Source organism: Sceloporus occidentalis, unplaced genomic scaffold (assembly GCF_023333645.1).
Source record: "Sceloporus occidentalis isolate IW3139 unplaced genomic scaffold, rSceOcc1.0.p SCAF_5, whole genome shotgun sequence".
NCBI classification, from domain to species: domain Eukaryota; kingdom Metazoa; phylum Chordata; class Lepidosauria; order Squamata; family Phrynosomatidae; genus Sceloporus; species Sceloporus occidentalis.
In genome coordinates, this window is record NW_028316985.1 from 146,194,100 (window position 1) to 146,214,760 (window position 20,661).

The following is a 20,661-nucleotide window of genomic DNA, read 5'->3' on the forward strand; positions in this document are numbered from 1 at the left end:
CTACTCACCTTGGTAGAAAGGTATGTTCCGGGACACTTCACTCTATGCATCTGGCGAAGTAGACTAAAGTCTGTGAAATCTTACCTACTCATTTATTTCTCTCATTTAAACTCCAAAATGCTACAATACCCCTTTGCTACAGTACCTCTTTGCATTCTTAATGGTTGTGAGAGACAAGGCCTCTTTAGTGATGGGATCTAACCTGTGGAAATCCCTGCCCTCAGAAATCCAGTAGACTTCCTGTCTTGGTGTTTTTGAATATCATATTAAAAAACATTATTTAGTCTTGTTTTTTAGTATGGTGTTCTGTTATTGTTATATATTTATTTGCAGGTTTGTTAATGCCGGTTTGGCTTTGTTATTGTTTTTTTATATTTAATGGCTTTTATTGATATTATGCGGTGGTGGTGGTGGTGGTGGTTCATTGCTTTAAAACTTTGTCAGGATGTTAAAGTGGGTTATTATTTTTAATAAATAAATTAACTTTTGTGTATGGCATGTGTTTTTCATCATTTTTGCATTTGCTGGAAACCTGCAGCTGGCTACCAGTTCATAGCATGTTTGCACCATGTGAACCCATGACTGTCTCACATCTCCAGCTTTTCTCAGATGTTTGGGACTGCAGCTCACCTCATTTCTGACCATAGACTTCTGTTGGGTGAGGCTAATGAATCCTATATCCCAAAACATGTGGAAGGCAGCACATTGAAGAAATGTACTCTAAAGATTGTTCATCAATTCCTATATAGAAATGCTTCCCTTCTAGGGATTTAATAGTACTTAAGGATTCTGGGAAATTGAATGATAGGAGAAGAACATAGGTGGCAGAGGGGACATCTAGAAAAAATAAATTACATAACCAGAACATAGTCTAGGAGACAGGCTTTCCATAATTGAAAATGTTTTTAAAGCTTCAGACAAAAGTCTGCTGTTGTTATTTATTTATATCTCATCTTTTCCTCAATGATGATTCAAGGCAGTTTACCAATTATTATAACCAGTACAGTTTTTTCTTTTATGGAGAGCCAGAGTGACATAGCAGTTTAATTGAAGGACTAGGACTCTGGGAAACCAGAGTCTGAATCCCTACTCAGCCATGAAAATCCACTGAGTGATCTTGGGCAAGTCACATTCTCTCGGTCTCAGAGCAAGGCAAAGGCAAACCCTGTCTGAACAAATCGTGCCAAGAAAATCCCATGATAAGTTCACTTTGGGATCACCATAAGTCAGAAAAAAACTTGAAAGCATACAACAACAACAACAGACTAAAAGCCATACAAAAACACCAGTGTGTGTGTGTGAGAGAGAGAGAGAGAGAGAGAAAACAATCTATACAATTAAAAACATTTAAACAATCTATAGAGTTAAAACATTTAAAATTCATTAAAAAACAATATTGGGGGGAGAAGGAGAATCACCAAAATAGCATACAATTAAAAGCCTATTACAGTAAGTTAACTTTGCCATATTGAGTCTGCTGTTATAAGAATCGTGAAACACTACAGACAAATAACTGAGGCTAAAAGGTAATTTCTGTACAGTCCTCCCTTTATTGCAGCGGTTCGAACAACCCTTTCACAGGGGTCACCTAAGACCATCAGAAAACACATATTTTCAGTGGTCTTAGGAATTGAGACACTGCAGTTTTATGGTTGGGAGTCACCACAAGATGAGGAACTGTATTAAAAGGTTGCAGCATTAGGAAGGTTGAGAACCACTGCTTTGTTGGCATGGAGAAGGGTTTGAAAGAACAAGAACAAAGTAGTAGAAGTGTCAGAAGAAGAAGTGGCCACAACTCACTGAAACATGTCTTCTGCATGCACAAGTTTCAACATTCAGTCCTGGGTGTCCCTCCCTTAAAAGAAATGGAGGGCTAAACAACTACTTTCTTGGACCTTGAAATATATTGCCAGTACTGGTCTAAATGAATTAGTGGCCCAGCACTTGGAACATTCCCTTTTGGACTACATATCCAGAATGCCTTAGCCAACATGGGCACTGGCCGGCCATACTAGCTGGGGAATTCTGGGACCAGTGGGCCAAAAAAGGAACTTTCCCAAATGCCCAAGCCAACTTTTCTTATTTTAGATCAGATCATAAAAGAGATAAATTGGTCTTCTTTGTTTTTGAAATGCCATATTGACTTCAACATAGTGTTTTCTTCTTTCAGGTGAGCAGGAGCCGGCAGTCAGTAGTGATTCGGATATTTCATTGATTATGGCAATGGAAGTTGGACTCTCTGATGTGGAGCTTTCCACTGACCAAGACTGTGAAGAGGTGAAATCCTGAAAAAGTAGATCAAAAGACCCTTTCACTGAACTAAAGGGCAGTAGAAGGAAGGGAACTGTCAGCTCTGTAAGATTTGGACAAGTTGTGTAACATGCATACCATATACACATGTACACACACACGCACGTACCCATATACATGTGTCTGGAATATTTTGTGAAGTCTAGTACACTCCATTCAAGGATTGTCATGAAAAGCAATAGTAACAGACATGTCTGCCTGGATGCCGGTTGATCAGCTACATGTGTTCATTTCATTGCCACTGGAAGGTGAAGACAAACTTTTTCTAACACTAATTAATCAGAAGAGTTATGGACCTTCGTGCGGGCTCAGAACTGTGTAACTGAAAAGACAGGATGAGTGTTTTCTACCGTCATTTTTTTTAAGCAGGGAAGAAACCCAGAAATACCATGATGTGCTTTTTTTATGGTATATGACAGACATTTTTCTTCTTTTCAATGACCCCAGCTTCTTCAAGAGTTCAACCCAGAAATCTGAAAATTATGATGGTTCATGAAGATTTATGAATGGCTAATATCTCGTACATGGAGGAAGCATGGCTTCAGGAAGAAAAGATGCTTTGAGGCTGTGCATTAATCTGAAGCCTTTTTCATTAAGGTATTAATGGATCTTGGAGAGTTATGCTTCCAGGGTCTCACAAACAAAAGAGGGGAGGATGGATTTACTGAGGTTGGTGACTTGCTTTTCAACAGTGTTGAAGATGATAACAATCATCAGATTAAAAGTTAGCCGGTTCTTGCAGCCCTTTGCTATGTTTTTTTAAAGCACTGCAGATGTCTAATACTTTAACAACCTTTCGCTATTGTTGTTTTCAAATTAGACCCACTTTTTAAGATCAGATCAGATAGTTCTGGCTATCAGACCACTAGGTAAAGAGTTCATTGATAGTGTTTTTAATTTGAGGGCAAAGAATGGAAACAGGCCAAAACAGATTATGGTGGTGTTGCTTTGATAAGAAAGTTACAAATGGATTGAGAATGTGTTTTGTACAAGATTTGTATTGAATCTTAATTTATCAACTCAGTACCTCAGTATCACTCACATTTCCTCTATTCACAACTGAAGCTCTTCCCCAAGGTCCTCACACTTTTCAGTGAGTACAGAAAAGGAAACTCACAAACAAGTTCTGTGATACCTACAGTGGGTCCTTGGTATCTACTGTGGTTTGTTCCAGGACCCCCGTAGATACCACAATCTGTGAATGCTCAAATCCCATTAAATACAATGGGGTAGTAAAATTGTGTCCTTTATATAAAATGGCAGAATCAAGGTTTTGGAATTGAGTGGAAAGACTATTTTCAAGCCGTGAATGGTTAAATCTGTGGATGCAGAATACGTGACTATAGAAGGACAACTGTGTGTGTTGGTGTGCATATACAAACGTACACACACCTACATTTTAATAATTCTAGATGAAGGACAATAATCCAGTTTAAATAGAGGGCCTGTGTTCACAGGTGACATCAGAAGTGCATGACAGTGGAAATACTTTCCTGCATAGTCCCAAATAATGTGAAAAAGAGGGCTTTGCATATTCAAATCCACACCACTTATGGGAGACAGGCTCAAATGCACATTTAGTGGCATGTATGAAATATACTCCAAAGAGGTGCTCTTTTTATTTTGTTTTGTTTTTGGTTCATGTTTTTGATATGGAATAGGAAGACTTGTTCCTTGGCCTCTGCATTACTTTGGATATGGCTCTGCAGTAGGGAAGAAAAGGAACAAGAAGAAAATGTTCTTCCACTAACATATTTTTTCAATCGTCATAGAATACTGAAGCAGTTCACTAGCAGATGTGTGTGTTCTTCCTGGAGGATAGAATAGTCAAAAGGGGTGCCATTAGCTGCTGAGATTCAAGCAATCTTACATTATGCTGTAGCTTCAGGGGATGTGCTATTTATGCAAGGTTGATGAGGGAAGGAGAGTTTTGTATTCCACTCAAAATACTCAAGTGTTAAAGAGGACTTTTCAGCTTCTTGCTCTCATAAAAGGGTAAGCTATTTTTCCTGACAATAAGTACATCCATTGAAATTACTGTTGAGTAAATATACTTAACACAACAGGTTGAGCTCAGAATTTGGTTGAAGTGGGCTCTCATTCCTCTTCTTGCATTTAGTACAGTATTATAACAAATTGTTCAGATAGCGTAACAACCCATAGTTTGGCACTATATGAAAGAGCCTTGTGCTCTTCTGGTCTCTCATTTCCCCACACTGAACATGTTTTGAATTCTTCCTTCTTTAATTCCAAACCATGGTTTTCCTAGTTTGGCATGAAATGAGAAACATGTGAGAAGGCAAGCCTGGCACCAGAATTCAGCATTGTTTGGGGGGCAAATGCCAGGACCTAGCAAGCCTACTGGGTCTGATGCTATAATTTCTTTGGGGTGGGATGGAGCACACAACAGAACAGCACTAGTGAAATAGTCACAGAACCTACTACCAACTCTATTTCCCCAGAATGCTTCTGGGCTCCTATATATGTCAGCCATTGTTACATGGGCTGGTTAGTTTAGCTAGCACCACACCAGCAGTGGGCAGCAGTACACAGCTGCCACTGAAGAAGGCTGGTCACTGTGATTGCAGGCATTATTTCTTAAACAGTGGGGCTTTGATATCTGGAGTTTGGACCACCCTTCCCTGAAAATACTAAAATCAATGGATTCTCAAGTCCCATTATATACAATGTGGTAGTAAAATAAGTGTCCATATTTTTTAAAAAATATTTTCAAGCCTTAGATGATTGAATCTGTGGATGTAGAATCAGATTCCAACAATTTACCTGATAAAATTGAGGGGGGGGGGCACCATGTCAAGAACCTCATCAGACCTGACACCACACTGCAAGAAGGATTGGAGTATGAGCAAGAAAGCTTATTCTCATTGCACCAAACCAAGATTTGTGTTACGTCTAAACTACTGCTAAGTGTTATTAGAAACACTCAAGTTGACATTTTGGAACTATACCACCTTCATATGCAGCATTGCTTTCAGTGCTGCAGCACTTTGAAAAATCAGATTGTCAGTGCGTAGTGAGGGAGAATACCATGCTCAGGAGGAAGAAAGCTCCAAACATCTGCTTACTTTGATCTGGTCCTATTTAAATTCAATCAAAACACTGTAAATGTGTTAGGAGTAACTGTAGATCTGTGTTTGTTGCTGCCCAGGGCATTTCAAACCAGGAAAGGTGAAGCTTAACTGTGCACTAACTCTCGTACAGCAGTCACCAACATTTAGGGGGTAGTGAATGCATTTGACTTTTTGAGAAATTTAGCCATTCACACAAAGACTATAATATGGAGTTCTTCCATTTTCAAAATGGCTGTCATGAAGGAGAGGGGAGTAACAAAACACCCCTTTCCCAGAAGGCAAACTGATGAATGTAGGAGGAGTAACTGTTCCCAAAACCACAGTATAAAGTAGAGAAGTTGGGCCTGAGTTCCAAAACTAAACCATCCTTTAGAACCAACCGCTTTTTTTCTGTATCTGTTATACATGCAGAAGACAAACTAAAATTTCATAGCAAACTGAATTTCCCCAAGAAACTTAAGTACATGGCATGAAGAGTGTATGTCAAAAGACACAAGAAAGTAGCCATTTGGCAGAAGGCAAACTGGCAATCATAGACGCACACAAACTCACATACTTTAGGAAAACAGGCAAAATATGAGCAGAAAATAGTTCCTGCTCCTTGCCCTGCTTTCCAGCTCTGTAAGATTTTCCCCACCACCACTAGTTAACTTTTTCCCTTCAATAGCTGAGCATGCTTGAAAACAAAGCTCTGGGCTAGAAGCATTTTAATTTTCCAAAAATTCTTCCAGTATTCCAATTTTCCTAGCAGCAGCTTCACTTTCAATGGTCATTTCCATGGCAGCGGTACCTCACAAAGTTTGCCTCTCTGTAGGCAGAAGAGCATTGCTGACAGAAGTTACCGGCCTGTTGAAAATACCCACTCTCTGCACCACAGTCAGCAGATCTCTGTGTACAACATTTGGGATGGGGCAGGGGACTTCTGTCATATCACATGTGCTTAAAGCTGCATGTTTCATTAGCAGATAGCAAAGAATGGTCTCGGCCCTTATGAAGCCATACTTCAAAAAGGCGTTCCTGTGCAACCATATCCAGCCTGATTGTCTTGTTTAATGCTATGTAGCTTGCATCACTATATTGTCATTTGCACTGATGTGCCCGATATATTGTGCTCAGTTGTGCCATTGTTATCACAGCTTATGAACTGAGCAGCCCCAGTACTGGCAATGCTGAGCATGTGATGGTCAAACACACTTTGTGAGGCTGTGTTAATATTCCCTACTCCTGTTTCTCTTCCTATCCCCATTCCATACTGTACAGCTTTCATTACCTCTGCTATGTCATTTCAAGTTGTGGAGGTTGTTAATTGGGGCATGCAGTAACAATGTCCACGTGGCCATGACAGCATGAGTTATGGCACTGCACCAAAGCTGTAGTCCTTTCAGCCGGTCCTGTCTATTTGCTGATGCAAAGATGAAGATAAGAAAAAATCTGATGATCCACTTCTAACCAACAACAAATTCAACCAGTTTCAGAATTTTCAATTGGTGTATTTGTTTGAGATGATATATCAGTTCATATCTCTAAGAACAAAATTGTACATCTGAAAACAATGACAATTCACTATTTTGACATTCACACTCTCCTTTAGGAAGCTGTCTGATACCACTTCAGACTATTTGTCCATCTATTCCAGTATGAGCTTCTGTTGTCAGTAACACTCTGGGATTTTATGCCCAAATCTTTCATGTTACCTGATGACTCACTCTTCTAACTAGAGATACCAGGGATGGAACTGAAAACTTTTGCATTCAAAGCATATAGAGTTCAACACTGAACTGTGACCTCTGAGTGTATGTTCCAGGATAATTGACATAGAGTACAGTAGAATGGCATAGAGAATCAATGAAAGATTACCTTTAATGTTTGACCTTTTTGTTTTTAAAGGATTGTGTATACACTGAAGTCAAATCCTTCCATACTGGCGATCTGAATAGAGTGTTATAGAGAAAACTAGAGTTTTAGCTAAACTATGGGTCGGAAAAATCTAAGAATGATTTGAACAATCTATTGGGAATTTTGTTAAGGTATTGCAGAGATGCTTCAGCTCGATCAATCAGAATGACCCAACTGTGTTTGGACAATTTTAAGAATTGATGTAGAAGTCAGTAAGGAAGTCCCAAGGTGCTTTGTTGAGACTTCCCCTTCCAGATCTATTCTGGCTTCAAAAGTCATAGAAGGAGAAAATGATCAACATGTTATGTTCACAGCCTGGAAAGTTTCCTTTCTGAACTACAAGAATTCTCCAGTCAGCATTGCTGAGCAGGAGTCTGGGTATTATAGTCCAAAAAGGTAATTTTCCAAAGTCAGTTATGTTTTGGAACTCTTTCTTCTCCTGAGCCAACTTTAGAAAGTGAGGCTTTTGACACTACCTTTTGAAGGGGCAAACACTTAGGTTTTGGAGGATAAGGCTGTGTGTGCCACATAGCCTGCCTTGCACCCCTGAGCCTACTGCCTTTGGATGAAAAGGACAACAAAGTCCCATCACCAATACTGAAGAAAGATTCAGTAATTAGTCTGGTCAGCTTTTAAACATGGTCTAAGTCAGAAACATTTGAAAACACACAACAATGTGTGGGAGGAATTCTCCTTTCCTTGCGGTCAGGCAGAAAAAGTCTTTCACTGAACCTGTAGCTATCTAGAGATGTTTGTGTAAGAAAATTTCTTCATTCTGTGTCCAATGAACATCATCCTTTTACTTATGTATAACAAACACATTTTGTTGGAGTCTCCAGTCACACTGCACATGAAACAGCCAGTCAAGGCAAGGCTCTTTCATATCCTCACTAGGGTTAAAAAGAGGCCTTGTCTTGAACACATCTTCCCAGACACTCATACCCTTTCCCTGGTCTTGCCACATAACTGCAGTTAGAGATTTGGGGGGTAAAGAGAACACCTCAGTATATGTTTGGTAAACAGTGAGCAACCAGAGGTTTTGTCCTGATTTTTATGGAGTTCTGCTTGGACTCAACCACCCCTACCTTTGCCATTAACATTTCTTTCCTGTCATCAAGAGAAACAGCCTCACGGTCACTAGAAGCAGTGTCACTGCCACAGTAAGTCACCTAGAGTGTGCCTTTGCCAAGAAATGTATGGGGCCAAAAGAGAACAAGCACCTGATACGACTGCCTGCCGGGGCCATTCTGGGGCCATGTGGAAAATTAAAATTCCTACTTCTTACCTTGTTTCTCTCAGCAAGATGAGAAAGTCTAAAGAAATGGATAATTCAGGGAATATAATATATTTGCACAACAACAAATATCTGTCATTTGCAGATGGCTGTGTAATATTTAATGAGTGCAGAGCTTTAGCAGGTTACTTTTTTGACCACATTTCCCCAAATCCCCAATATCTAGAAGACTCTGGGATATGGGATCCAAAAAGCAACTTTTACAAACTCTGGATGGATGTGCAACCCAATCCTATACATCCTTTCTGAGAAGACAGTCCCACTGTTTCCAATAGGGTTTCTTCCCCAGCGACAACTGTAGTGGCCATCAAAAAATTTGCATGATGGGCATAAAAACAGGGCTATTTTAGAAAAGGCTGGTCTTTGAGCTGAAACAGACAGCGCTTTTGTGCCGCCTTCTGGACAGCAGGGAAGTGCAGCATTTACACACCACATGTTCCCAAATGGTCCAGAAGCCACCCAGCCATTTATACAGGGAGCGGCTTCCAGGCACTCAGTTGGTGCAGTTTTTACATGCTGCACACCACAGTGGGGTCGAAAAGTTTGATTTTTGCTGTTGGCAAATAGTAGTGGCTCTTTGCCGCTCCTTTTTCAGCAAGCAAAAAGGCGGATTTGGGCCACAGCATGCAGCTGCCATGGCCACAATCCAGCTTTGGAAGGGGTGGCTTGAAGCCTGTTTCATCCCTTGAGCCCTTTTTATGAGCACTATTGCTACAAAATTGCTTAGGTCCTTGTTGCCTAAAATTAATTGATACTTCTGCAATAATAAAAAAGGGGGTATTTATTTTAGGTGGGTTTTTTAAAGTCTGGAAGGTCTAGGCATAACCAGATGGTATGTTGTAAAGGTTGTATGTTAAGTAGAAGAGCACCCCCTGCTGTATGGCTTTCAGATGCCAACTTTTAATACAGTACTACAGTACTGTACTGAAACAACTGTTAATTCTGTTCCCAATAGAAATTTGATTCTTTAGCAGCTGAGGTGAGGGCATACTGCTGGTTTTCTTAAAAGTAAAACTGGAAATGTTATGTGGATTTCAAGGAACTCTTTGAAAGGCCAATGTAATTGCACCTCAACCTCTGTAAAGCATTTCTTTTAAAAATATGTGTTCTTTGGTAGAAGCATCATACAAGAATGAATGCAATGAAAGACAAGAAGGAAAAAAATATGGCTACACATACACACAAGCATATTTTTATATCTAACCTATTTGTTTTGAAAACATCCAATGATACACCCTTCTTTTTCCATGAATGTATGTACATGGTTATTACAGGTGTTAAATATCAAAAGTGATTTTTAAAAAAAAAAAAACATGTACATAGTATCATCTCCTCTTCCTGTTTTCATGGTACTCAACCTGTTGAAGCTATATACCATTTTATAAATAGAATTAAATGTAAATGGGGGCGTTGGGGGTAGGGCTGTTATTTTTATAGCAAGATGATCCTTGTACCTAGTGAGCATTTTAAAATGATTTTGTACTTGTCAAACTATACATTCCATCCATTTCCTGGAAATATTTATTTTTATTTAAGGTAGTTTTTAAATCAAAAACAAAAAAGAACATCCATTTGATAAGAGGTTTATTAAAAAGCCAAAAGTATTTGTTTTACAGTAACAGCTCCAGTGTTCTCATCTTGCTGTATCAGATAGCAAGGCTGCATGCCATACCAGCAAATGCCAATACATTTTTTTTAAATCTAGAAAAATAATAACATGTCTTTCTTTTACAGCATAAAATGTACACAGTTACACTTAAATTATTTCTAGTCATAAAATTATGTTTGATACCAGGACATTCTCAAAATGGTCCATTATCCTGTTTCTGTTTACTGAATTCAACAAATTAATTTGAAGGAGAGGCAGTTTTGAAAGCACACTCATGTGGCATTGCTGAGGATCATGCTCAAGATAAAATTTCTCTGGGGGGAAATATAGTACACTGGTCCCTCTACATTTGCTGCAGTTAAGGGTGAAGGACCCCTGTGAATGTGGAAAAACCACAAATAAAAAAACATTATTCTTTTTACCTGGAGAACACCTCTGTAGGTATCCCCAGGTCCTCCAGTAGAACTCTGGCCAACATCTACCAGAAGTTGATCATACAATCATGCCAGAGGACCTCAAATGCCCAGAGAAGTGGGTTTTTTCCTCTCTAGGAAGTTCTAGAATCTCCAGCACAACTCTATGGTCAACTTCTAGCGGAATTGTGCTGGAGGACCAGAAATTCCTAGAGAGAACATATTAATCAAAACTGCAAATAATCAAATATGAAAAAGTCAAAACTGCAAAGGTGAAGAGCCAATTATACATCCCGTTTGCAGCTGACACTGGTCATGCACAATGCTGAGTGGTTATCTTTCTATGATGTACAAAGTCACTTCCCTTTCCATTTATTGGGCAGTTTTTCCTTTACAAAAATTGAACAAATGGTTGATATTAACTTGTAGATATTAACCATTATAGATGATATGCAAAATATTTGCCTGAATCAGTGGTTAGTCATTGGCATTGCAAACATGAGAGGGATCTGAGTTCATCCTGCTGATGAAATATTGTTGATGTGTGCCTTCAAGTCATTTCTGACATGGCAATTCTAAGGCCATGAACTTGTCATGGGGTTTTCTTTGCACGATTTGTTCAGAGGAGGTTTGCCATTGCCTTCCCCTGAGGCTGAGAGTATGTGACTTGCCCAAGGTAGGTAACCTTAGAATCTTAGATTATAAAAACTCTTCAGCATAGGCATTTGATTGTTTTTGATTGTGCTGTATGTACTGATGGCACTAAATAATTAAAAGAGGTAAAGAGATTGCTATTCACCACAAAATCCTTGCAGAAACAAGACATATTTTTTTAAATTAAACATCTTTTAAAGGTAGTTGTAAGAATCAGTCCCCCCCCCCTTTTTTTTTGTCATTTCAGCATGGGAACCACTCAGTTCACAATAATTCTGCAACCTGTTCTTAATCTTTCAGACCTCACCTTAATTAGCAAAATAGTTTAATCGGAGGAGAAACTACGAAGATCAGCCACTATCTCCTGCTTAGGCCTTTTAAAAATTTAGCTTCTTCTCTTTTTTTCCAGCTGTGAGTTGTCTGTCTATGCAATGCTGCAGATGTCTGTGAAAAAAATTGTTTTCCTGTGCACTCTGTAAAGTACTGCAAATGTATTTCAAATTGCTGGTACAATTGCTGTTCCTTTATTCTTCATCTTCTTAGACCTCCCACCCTTCCTTCAAATGCACTTTATATCATTTGCAAAATGTCAGAGACAGACAACAATCATAAAGGGATTTGCATGACATCAAGAGGCATACAAACACGTTCATTTTTTTATTATTTTAGTTTTTAATTTTTGCTTTAATGTGTCCTATCTGTGCTTTACAGCTTAGACAGTAATTCAGCAGGGGGTGGGGTGTAGGTTCAGAAATGCAAAGGTTGACATGGGGAGACATTCAGTAGTACAACATGGCTATTTTTGTTATATAGACGATTATAATGTACATATGTGAAACTGTGTTATTCTGTATTAGTAAAAATATTGCAAATGTAAAAGTTAAAAGATTGTGAATTCTAAGGAATTTTATTGCAAGTTTTTTATATATAAAAAATAAACAATGAACTGATTTGTGTCACACATTCCTCCTAGAAAACCTATTTGACTGTTCCCAGGAGTTTTTTTTTTTTTTAACCTCCCAGGTGAAATTTCAGTAAAGCAGCAGCACAAATGCCCAATACTTGTCTTAGAAATGTGGTATGGAAAGATGCCAGCGAGAAAAAATGAATAATAGAACTGAATGGCACTTGTTTAGTTCAATACAATATTCCTGTTTTCCATCAGTATCTTCTTGTGTGATGGATGGAAGACAGGATCTCAGCTACCATACGGTGAGAACTGCATTCATTCATTCATTCACAATGGTTGATACTACTTTTCCAGAAAGCAGTTCTAATTTTTCCTGTTCACGGTGACCCAATACAAACTGGTTGGTTCAAGACTTAGAGAAGAACCATTTAAATGAATGAGGCTTCAAGTTATTCACAACTAACATAAGCCCCATTGATAGATCTTGGTCCAACCTATCATCTGCTCATTCCAGGAGCAAAAAAGTAGATTCTTGCTGTTCTTGCTAATGCCAGCATTCACTCACACACAAACTGAAGAAAAATAGTTGAGATCCGTATAGATGAAAAATGGGGAAAGTTTTAATCTTTAAAAACTGAAGCAAGTAGTGTTACAAAATTGTAATTGGGGAAGTGTCATGGTTCCATGTTAAAGCCTGTATTTTCTTTGAATCAACTTCTCAAACAGGGATAGGAATAATGTGACCAGATATTGGTGAACTGCAATTCACAGCATTTTTCACAATTAGCTAAGATGCTTAGGGTTAATGGGAGTTGCAATCCAACACCAGGAAATTATTTGCAGACATTGCCCAGGTGACATCTGATTTGACAGTGATAGATATGAAAAGTATCTACTGTACTAAGATCACCAACTAAACATGTCAAGTATGTGATTTCAGGGTCAAAAGAGCCAATGCATTTCTAGGTTACATGTATAGGAATGTGGTGTCCAAATCAAGGGAAGTAGTAGTACTATTCTGCTTTGGCCAAATATTCCCCAGAACACTTAGTTCTGGCACCACAGCTCAAGAAGGATACTGACAAGCTGAACATGTCCAAAGAATGGCAACTAAGGTGGTTAAAAGTCTGGAATGAGGAATGACTTGAGAGCTGGGTATGCTTAGCTTGGAGAAGGGAAGATTAAGAGGTGACATATTAACCATCTTTAAATATTTGAATCTCATGTCATGTAGAAGATGAAGCAAGCTTGTTTTCAACTGTTCCAGATACGAGGTCAAACCAGTGGATTCAAATTGCAAGAGAAAACACTCCATCTAAACATTAGGAAGAATATCCTGATGGTAAAAGCTGTTAGTGAAATAAAGGGTAGTGGATCTTTCACAGTCTACACTTGACATTAAACAAAAAGCTGAGAAATTATTAAACAGGTTAAATGGTCATCTCTTTATTTACTCCTGCTTGACAAGAGTTAAACTAGTTGGCCCTTACGGTCCCTAACAAGTATGCTATGCTATGATTCTTACCTACAATACGCTAAAGCGATTTTCATTAGTCACCCATCACATTGAAAGCTTGATTATAAGGAAATTAAATGGCCATATTGGCACAACATGAACAATCCAGAGAATAATGGAGCTCTCTGTTGTTGACTTATTACTATTTTTGTTGTCAAAATTTGAGCACCTGTTTCTCTCCCAGCCTAGGAGATGACAGACAAATACTAGGTGCTTCTTCTGATTTATTGAAATGGAAATAAATCTGGAACAAGAGAGTGCTGGGACAACACAATTAGACAAACCAGAGAGAAAAGCTGCATGGTTTGTTAGTAGCCATATCCACTACCCACCATAACCAGGCAGCACAACTGATAAGTTGATGTTCCCACAGCTTTGCCTATCATTCAGTCATCACCAATGAGTGGGCTATGAGAGCTGCCTCTAATGGCTTTTGAAATCAGCCAGAACAACGTTCATTAATACTCTGTTTCAGTTATGTAATATTTATGAACTTGCATGAAGAGGTAGTAAGGATGTGGGTTTGAAACGAGATACATATTTTATCTTTCCTGAATTTCAGTTTTATGTATATCTTTATTCATTTTGATACACATTAATTGCCATTTGTCAAAAACTAGAGTGCATATGTAACAGAACTATAAAATTATTTTTGTAAAAGAACAATATCACACTAAAAAAAGCTGGCCAGCTTATAATGACAAAGAGAAAGTCGGGGGAGAACAGAAGAGTTTTGACTTGGTGTCATAACTACCTCCAGGGGATGGGTCTACTACAAGACAAAATACTTTTTGCTTAATCATATGTTGGAACTGTTACTTTCTTACTACAACTTCCAGAATTCCTCAGACATCATGGCTACTGGCTATGCTGCCTATGGGATTTTAGTAATGGTAGTCCAAAACCTTTGGGAATAACTTTTCCAAGTTCTGATTGTGATGTAAATAGCATGCATGGACAACATTTTGTGAAGGCAAAGAATGTCTAAGAGCCTGTAACAACTGATAGATGGAATACCTTACAAGGAATACTTCCTTATGCACCAATAGTTTCCTGAAATAAAATTTAATTCCATTCTCTCAAAGGATTCTCGGAGCTGTAGTCCATAAAGTAACTTTTCCATGTTCTCCATGTGAGTAAAAGACACCTGAAGAAGAGCCTTGCCTGTTTTAGATAACAGGCATGTTGTCTTAAAAAGAGATACCTCTGAGTCATTTGAATCTCAAGCCATTTAGGTTTTTATTGGTGGGCAACACGAGCACCAGGAATTGGGTCCAGAAGCAAAGACACAACCAGATGTGCTCCTATCTAGCCCCAGTTTAGATTTTGTTGTATCAGAGCACAGCAACTTCCTTGGGGTGTTCCTTATCACAAAAGAAGCCACAAGAGGACTTCTTGCCTTGAGTTTGAAACAAGACAGAGGTAAGGCCTGTGATTAATAGGCCCACACTTTTGATAAAGCACAGCAGATAGAGTTACTCTTCATGTGAAGAGGAAGCATACTAGTAAATCACAAACAGGAAATCATACACATTTCCATATGGTTTTGTCAATAGTGTGGGGAACTATCCCAATATAGCCCTTTCATGTGCAGGCTACTTTGTGATGCAACCAATTTTTCCTGCCAGAGCTAACAGTTATGAATCAAAAATAACACAAAGTTATCTTCTTCAGAAAAAAAAAACTTATTTATTATTAGCCAGGCACTGTTCTTTCAGTCATTCCTCTAGATGCCCTTCCCCCAGCCTTTACTTTTTGTTGGCTTTTATTCTAAACATTTGTTTAAAATATGGTCATGGGAGCAGCCAGCGCCAATGTTTTTGGCAGGCAGCTGGGCTGAGTTGCTATGTGATCCATGCATACACAACACAGCTGTCATTGATATTATAGATCATAAGGCAGGGAATGGTCTCAAATATCTGAAGAGGAGTACATTTGTAAGCCAGAGGGAATGGCATTAGCATCTATAAATAAATGCTAAAGAGGAAGTGCAGAGTCCAGAATGAAGGAACAGATTTTGAGAATTAAACTACTTTGCCAAGCTTCTATAAAGCACCATCATTTCAGCAAGGAGCTTAATGAAAAATGGGTCTTTCTTTGCTTTAATATTCTTTGAGAGCAGCTTTTAAAGCCTAGTTCTAAACACACAATCACAAGCATAGCACTTTTGACTTAAAGAGCCGAAGCTAACTTTTTGAAAGCAACGCAGAATAACTATTAGAGAGAATCCTATGCAGGGTTGAAAAAAGTCTTTTCTTCCTCTTCTGATTTGTGCCAACTTCATCACTAAAATTTTGCTGATGAGAGAAGCACCTCAATACCACTCTTGTTGGGCTGTGTGAGAGACAGCAATTGATCTCTCTAAAACGTAATTGAATGGCAAACAGAAGCTGAACAACTGCCAGTGCCATACCCACCCATTCGGGGTGTAGAAGATGCCTAAGTTCTAGAAGAGAAAGAAATCTAGTAATCTTTTGTAAGGTATACAAAAACAGTTTTACTCACTAATATTTGACCATAATCAATATAGGTCCATTTTCCTGAGGGAAAAAGAAATAATAAAATTGTTGCATGGAATTGGGGAAGTTGGAGTTTCTTACACATGCTTTCATGGAGAAAAGATAGAGAAAAGAAAAGGTAAGAGGACAGATGACACCCCAGGGAAAAAAGGAAGTCTACATGAGGGAGGAAAATCAAGCAAACAGGAAGTTGCTGTAGACATAAGTTGTGGCTCAGCTCCTTTAGCGTAATGTACAAAGCTAGCATCTAAAGAATAGTTGTTGCTTATACCTTCAAGTAGTTTCCGACTTATGCGGAAAGCATACTCTCTCTCTCTCTCTCTCTCTCTCTCTCTGCAACCCTATCTCTATCTAACTATCTATCTATCTATCTATCTATCTATCTATCTATCTATCTATCTATCTTTTTAAAGAGTACTTTGGTGTTTTCTAAACAACTCACCAAACTACAAATACCAGGATTCCATAGGATGGTAAGCAAAGTGGTATAACTGTGCAGTGTGACTACATCCCTTGTTATTGCCTCCACACACACAAGACGCCAAAAGGCAGCTGCACAGGGCACTGTACAAGTCAGCCCTTGATATTCATCCTCCAAAATTTCATGAAGTGAGGGTAAAAACTTCTGTCATGGTGGCAAGGATAGCAGAAATCTGTCTTGAGCATGTCCTTCTGTCCACCTGCCTGCCTCCCTGCCTTTCTTCCTTTTATACCTGCCTTTGTTTAAGCCACCTAAAGGTACCAGATTCTGTCTGAATTTGGTGATTTAATAGGGCCAGTCCTGGTTAGTACGCGGCTGGGAGACAGTCAACAGATACCAGGTGCTGTAGACTATATTTAGAGGAAAGCAGAGGCAAATAACCTGTGAGTATTCCTTGCCTAAGAAAACCCTGTGATATTCATGGAGTTGCCAAAAGGGGGCATGGACTTGAAGGCCCATACTTTACTTCACTTTCCCCCAAATTCCACTTCAAAGCTGTTCAAGACAAAATATATAACAGCTACAAATAAAAACACAGTACGCCATAGTAATAAAACACAGCTAGAGTTATGAGAATTCAGCTTCTGAGGATGAAACAGACCAGCTTCAGAATATGAAACAGACTTACTGACAACACTCAAAACTACATCTGTAAGAACTGAGGCTACATCTGCACTGCAGAAGTAATGCAGTTTGATACATCTTTAACTGCCATGGCTCAGTGTTATGAAATGTTGGGATTTGTAGTTTGTTGTGGTACCTCTGATAGGGAAGGCTAAATATCTCACAAAACTATAGATCCCAGAATTTCCATAGCACTGAGCCATAGCAGTTAAAGTGGTGTCAAACTGCATTAATTCTGTAGTGCAGATGCAACCCCTATGCCTGAGTGGCATGGAGCATTACTGCCACATTTTGTACTGATGGTTTACCCCTCCTTTCTACATTTTACTGTGTAATCAAATGTCCCAGGAGAAAGGTACAACATAAATAAAATGAAATCAAATATCAATACATCTGATCTTGTATACTTGCCTGTCTAAAGCCATGGTTAAATGAGAGAACAATTCAATCGTTCTTGCTCTGTGCAATCCCTGAAAATTCTTTTCTTGATTTCATCTGTCATTTTCCTTTGGCCCCATAGCAAAACAGTATAAATACATATTCTAACATTAATGAAATTAAGACATTATTTTTATGGGAAGTGAATATAAGGATGTCAAGAATTCATATACTTTTAAGTTTCAAAAAGAATAAAAATAAAGTGTCGGGCATTATGTAACCGGAAGAGTTGCAAAAGTAGGTAGTGCCTACCTTTGCCTAACAGAATTGTTTTTGTCCCCAAATAACACCTCTGTCAACATAAGAACATAACATTCCTGATTTGTTTTTATCGTATATGCAGAGAGAAGTCAGAGGGATTTCAGTGTCTACTGAACCTGTACCTTGTGTCTGGAAGATTGATGATCTGCTGGATTTGGATTTATATCACATACATGCTGTCAATGAAGAATAGGAACTCTTCCTTGCCATTGAGATTTTAGTTTCCCCCATTGTTCTTGCTAAGAGTAATATATTGAGAATTTTAGTCATGTGTGTTTTAAAATGATACTTCCTTAACACTTTATGTTCCTATAGAGTCTCAGTTGAACACACCAGACTATTTTCATCTTCATGGGCCTTCAAATCAATTCTGACTTATTTCTGCCCTTAACACAAACTTATTGTAGAGTTTTCTCACAAGATTTCTTCAATGGAGATTTTCCTAGGCCTTACTATGAGGCTGAGAGAGTATGACTTGCCCAAGGTCACCCAGTGAGTTTCCATGGCCAAGCAGAGATTTGAACCCTGCCTCTCAGAATCTTGGTCCAATGCTCAAACCACTACATCACACTGGCTCTCCAGAATGATTTCCATTTTATTTAATCAATATTTTTACATAAAGGTTTAAATAAATGTCATGACTTTTAATATACCTGTTCTGTACCTCGACTCCAGAGTACAACTTCCATTAAATACATTTTGGACATACTGTTTGATAGAAATATGTTGTTCAACAGCAAAAAGAACCCCATATAATATTCATGAAATTTGATGTGACATGTGCTTCATTAGAACATCAACACAGTTTGGGCTACAGATCTCTGGTATGTGGGCACTGTACTTTTTCTGTGCATATGATGGGAACTAATTTAAATGAACCACTTTTTGCATGGAATACTTCATAATAATTTTTATTACTCCTTAACATATTTACATCAAGTCTAACAAGCTACAAGACGTGAAGGAAATGTATCCTAATGCTGTAATTGAGTTTGCTACCCAGCTATATCACTAAATCTACCAGTAGGGGACAGCCATGCTTTTCAGATCGTAAAGTTTCACTGAAATGTATGTTAATTAGGAAAATACAGGAAAATAGAATATACATTCACACAGATTTGGATTGAGATGAGCAATATGCACAGCCAACAAGTACACCATTGCCAAGGCTGGCTACTGCAGCACAACGTGTAAACCACAAAAACAAAGCTGATGGTAGAGATTCAAAATTGCTTTAGTGAACACAGGGACTGGCTGATTTGTATTTCAGGGATAGACTCTTCCATCTTTCTTAATGAAGAAAGACCAGTGAGAAACATGAAGGAGGAGAAGGATATATATATCCTTGGCTGTTTAATAATAATATATATAACAATATATTATTGTTAAACAGCCAAGTTCTGTCATACCTTTGTTTTCTCTCCAAGTGGATATCAACATCAGCATCAGTAACAGTACAAACCCATACATGTAAGCTCCACTGAGTTCAGTAGGAGCTTTTTCAGGTAAGTATGAATAGGAATGAAACCTAAGTATCCAGCATTATTCTGCATCAACAATAATGTCTTATCCAGGCATCTCTTTAAATTTACTAAGCCCCATTAGATGTCGGTTGAATCTCCTTAGCCAAATACATGGGACCAGAAGTGTTTTGGATTTTGTTTTTGTTTTTTCTGAATTTTGGAATATTTGCATATACATAATGAGATACCTTGAAGATGGAAACCAAGTCTAAATGTGAAATTCATTTATGTTTCATATATACCTTATACATATAGCCTGAAAGTAATTTTATATACAATATTTTTAAATAATGTCGTGCATGAAACAAAGTTTGTATATAGTGAACCTTCAGAAAGCAAAGGTGTCATTATCTCAGCCATGCATGTGGACAATTTTGGATTTTGGAGTATTCTGGAATTCATAATTCCAGACAAGGGAGACTCAACCTGGATGCCTCTTTAACCATGAGCACCAACATAAGATGTTCTCCCACTTGAGGATGTGTTCTGCCTGTTCCTGGTCCTCACTCTCAAAGGTTCTTCCTCTGAGAAGGAACTATGGGAGATGTTGCCATGGAGATCACATGTACCAATGTAGCACAAGTGTTCTCCAGTTTTTCCCAGAATAAGAAAGGACCCTCCAGAGTAAAGCATTTGGACTGGCTCCTCCAGAGAGAAAACATCATCAACTGTTTTCTTGCCATGACACTCCTACAGCATGAAAAGTGTTGATGTGCTTCTCTAGAGCCATGCTACTCAAAGTAGTGGTCCATGGACTGGTGCCAGCCCACAAACCATCAGCTATCCATCCATCATGAGTTTCTAGGAAAGAAAAGAAAGAATTTGTAGCCAATTGTCACAAATATGGTACTGGTCCTTGCACACTGTGGGGAGAAAATTGGCACTCTCCTACTTCAGACAGCTTGAGAAGCAATGCTATGGAGTGGTAGGCCAGCCTACGTTTTCCCAGTGTGCCAGGAACCACCATTATATTTTTACCCATTGGGTATGATTGGTTTTTTCCCCTGGAAATGTCTGTGGGGCTTGGAGTCAATGGCTCAGGGACCACCACCACCTTGAGTAGCACTGTTCTAGGAGGCATACAATGCCTCACTCTGTGGAGTCCTAGGAGTAAGACCTCA

At 38.6% G+C, this 20,661-nt stretch overlaps 1 protein-coding gene across 2 annotated transcripts in view; it reads left to right on the plus strand.

Moving 5' to 3' along the window:
* LOC149312950 (RING finger protein 150-like) overlaps positions 1–12,196 on the plus strand; it is a 130,784-nt gene extending 118,588 nt beyond the window's left edge. Inside the window, exon 8 of one of the 2 annotated variants that reach the window (XR_016281334.1) lies at positions 2,171–2,248. Coding sequence is in view for 1 of the 2 variants with exons in the window: in XM_089525759.1 (XP_089381885.1) it covers positions 2,171–2,289 (119 nt within the window). In the remaining variant the exon portion in view is untranslated. Of the gene's footprint in view, positions 1–2,170 lie in introns of both variants that reach the window. The other variant, XM_089525759.1, reaches the window with a different exon arrangement.
* Positions 12,197–20,661: the final 8,465 nt, after the last annotated feature.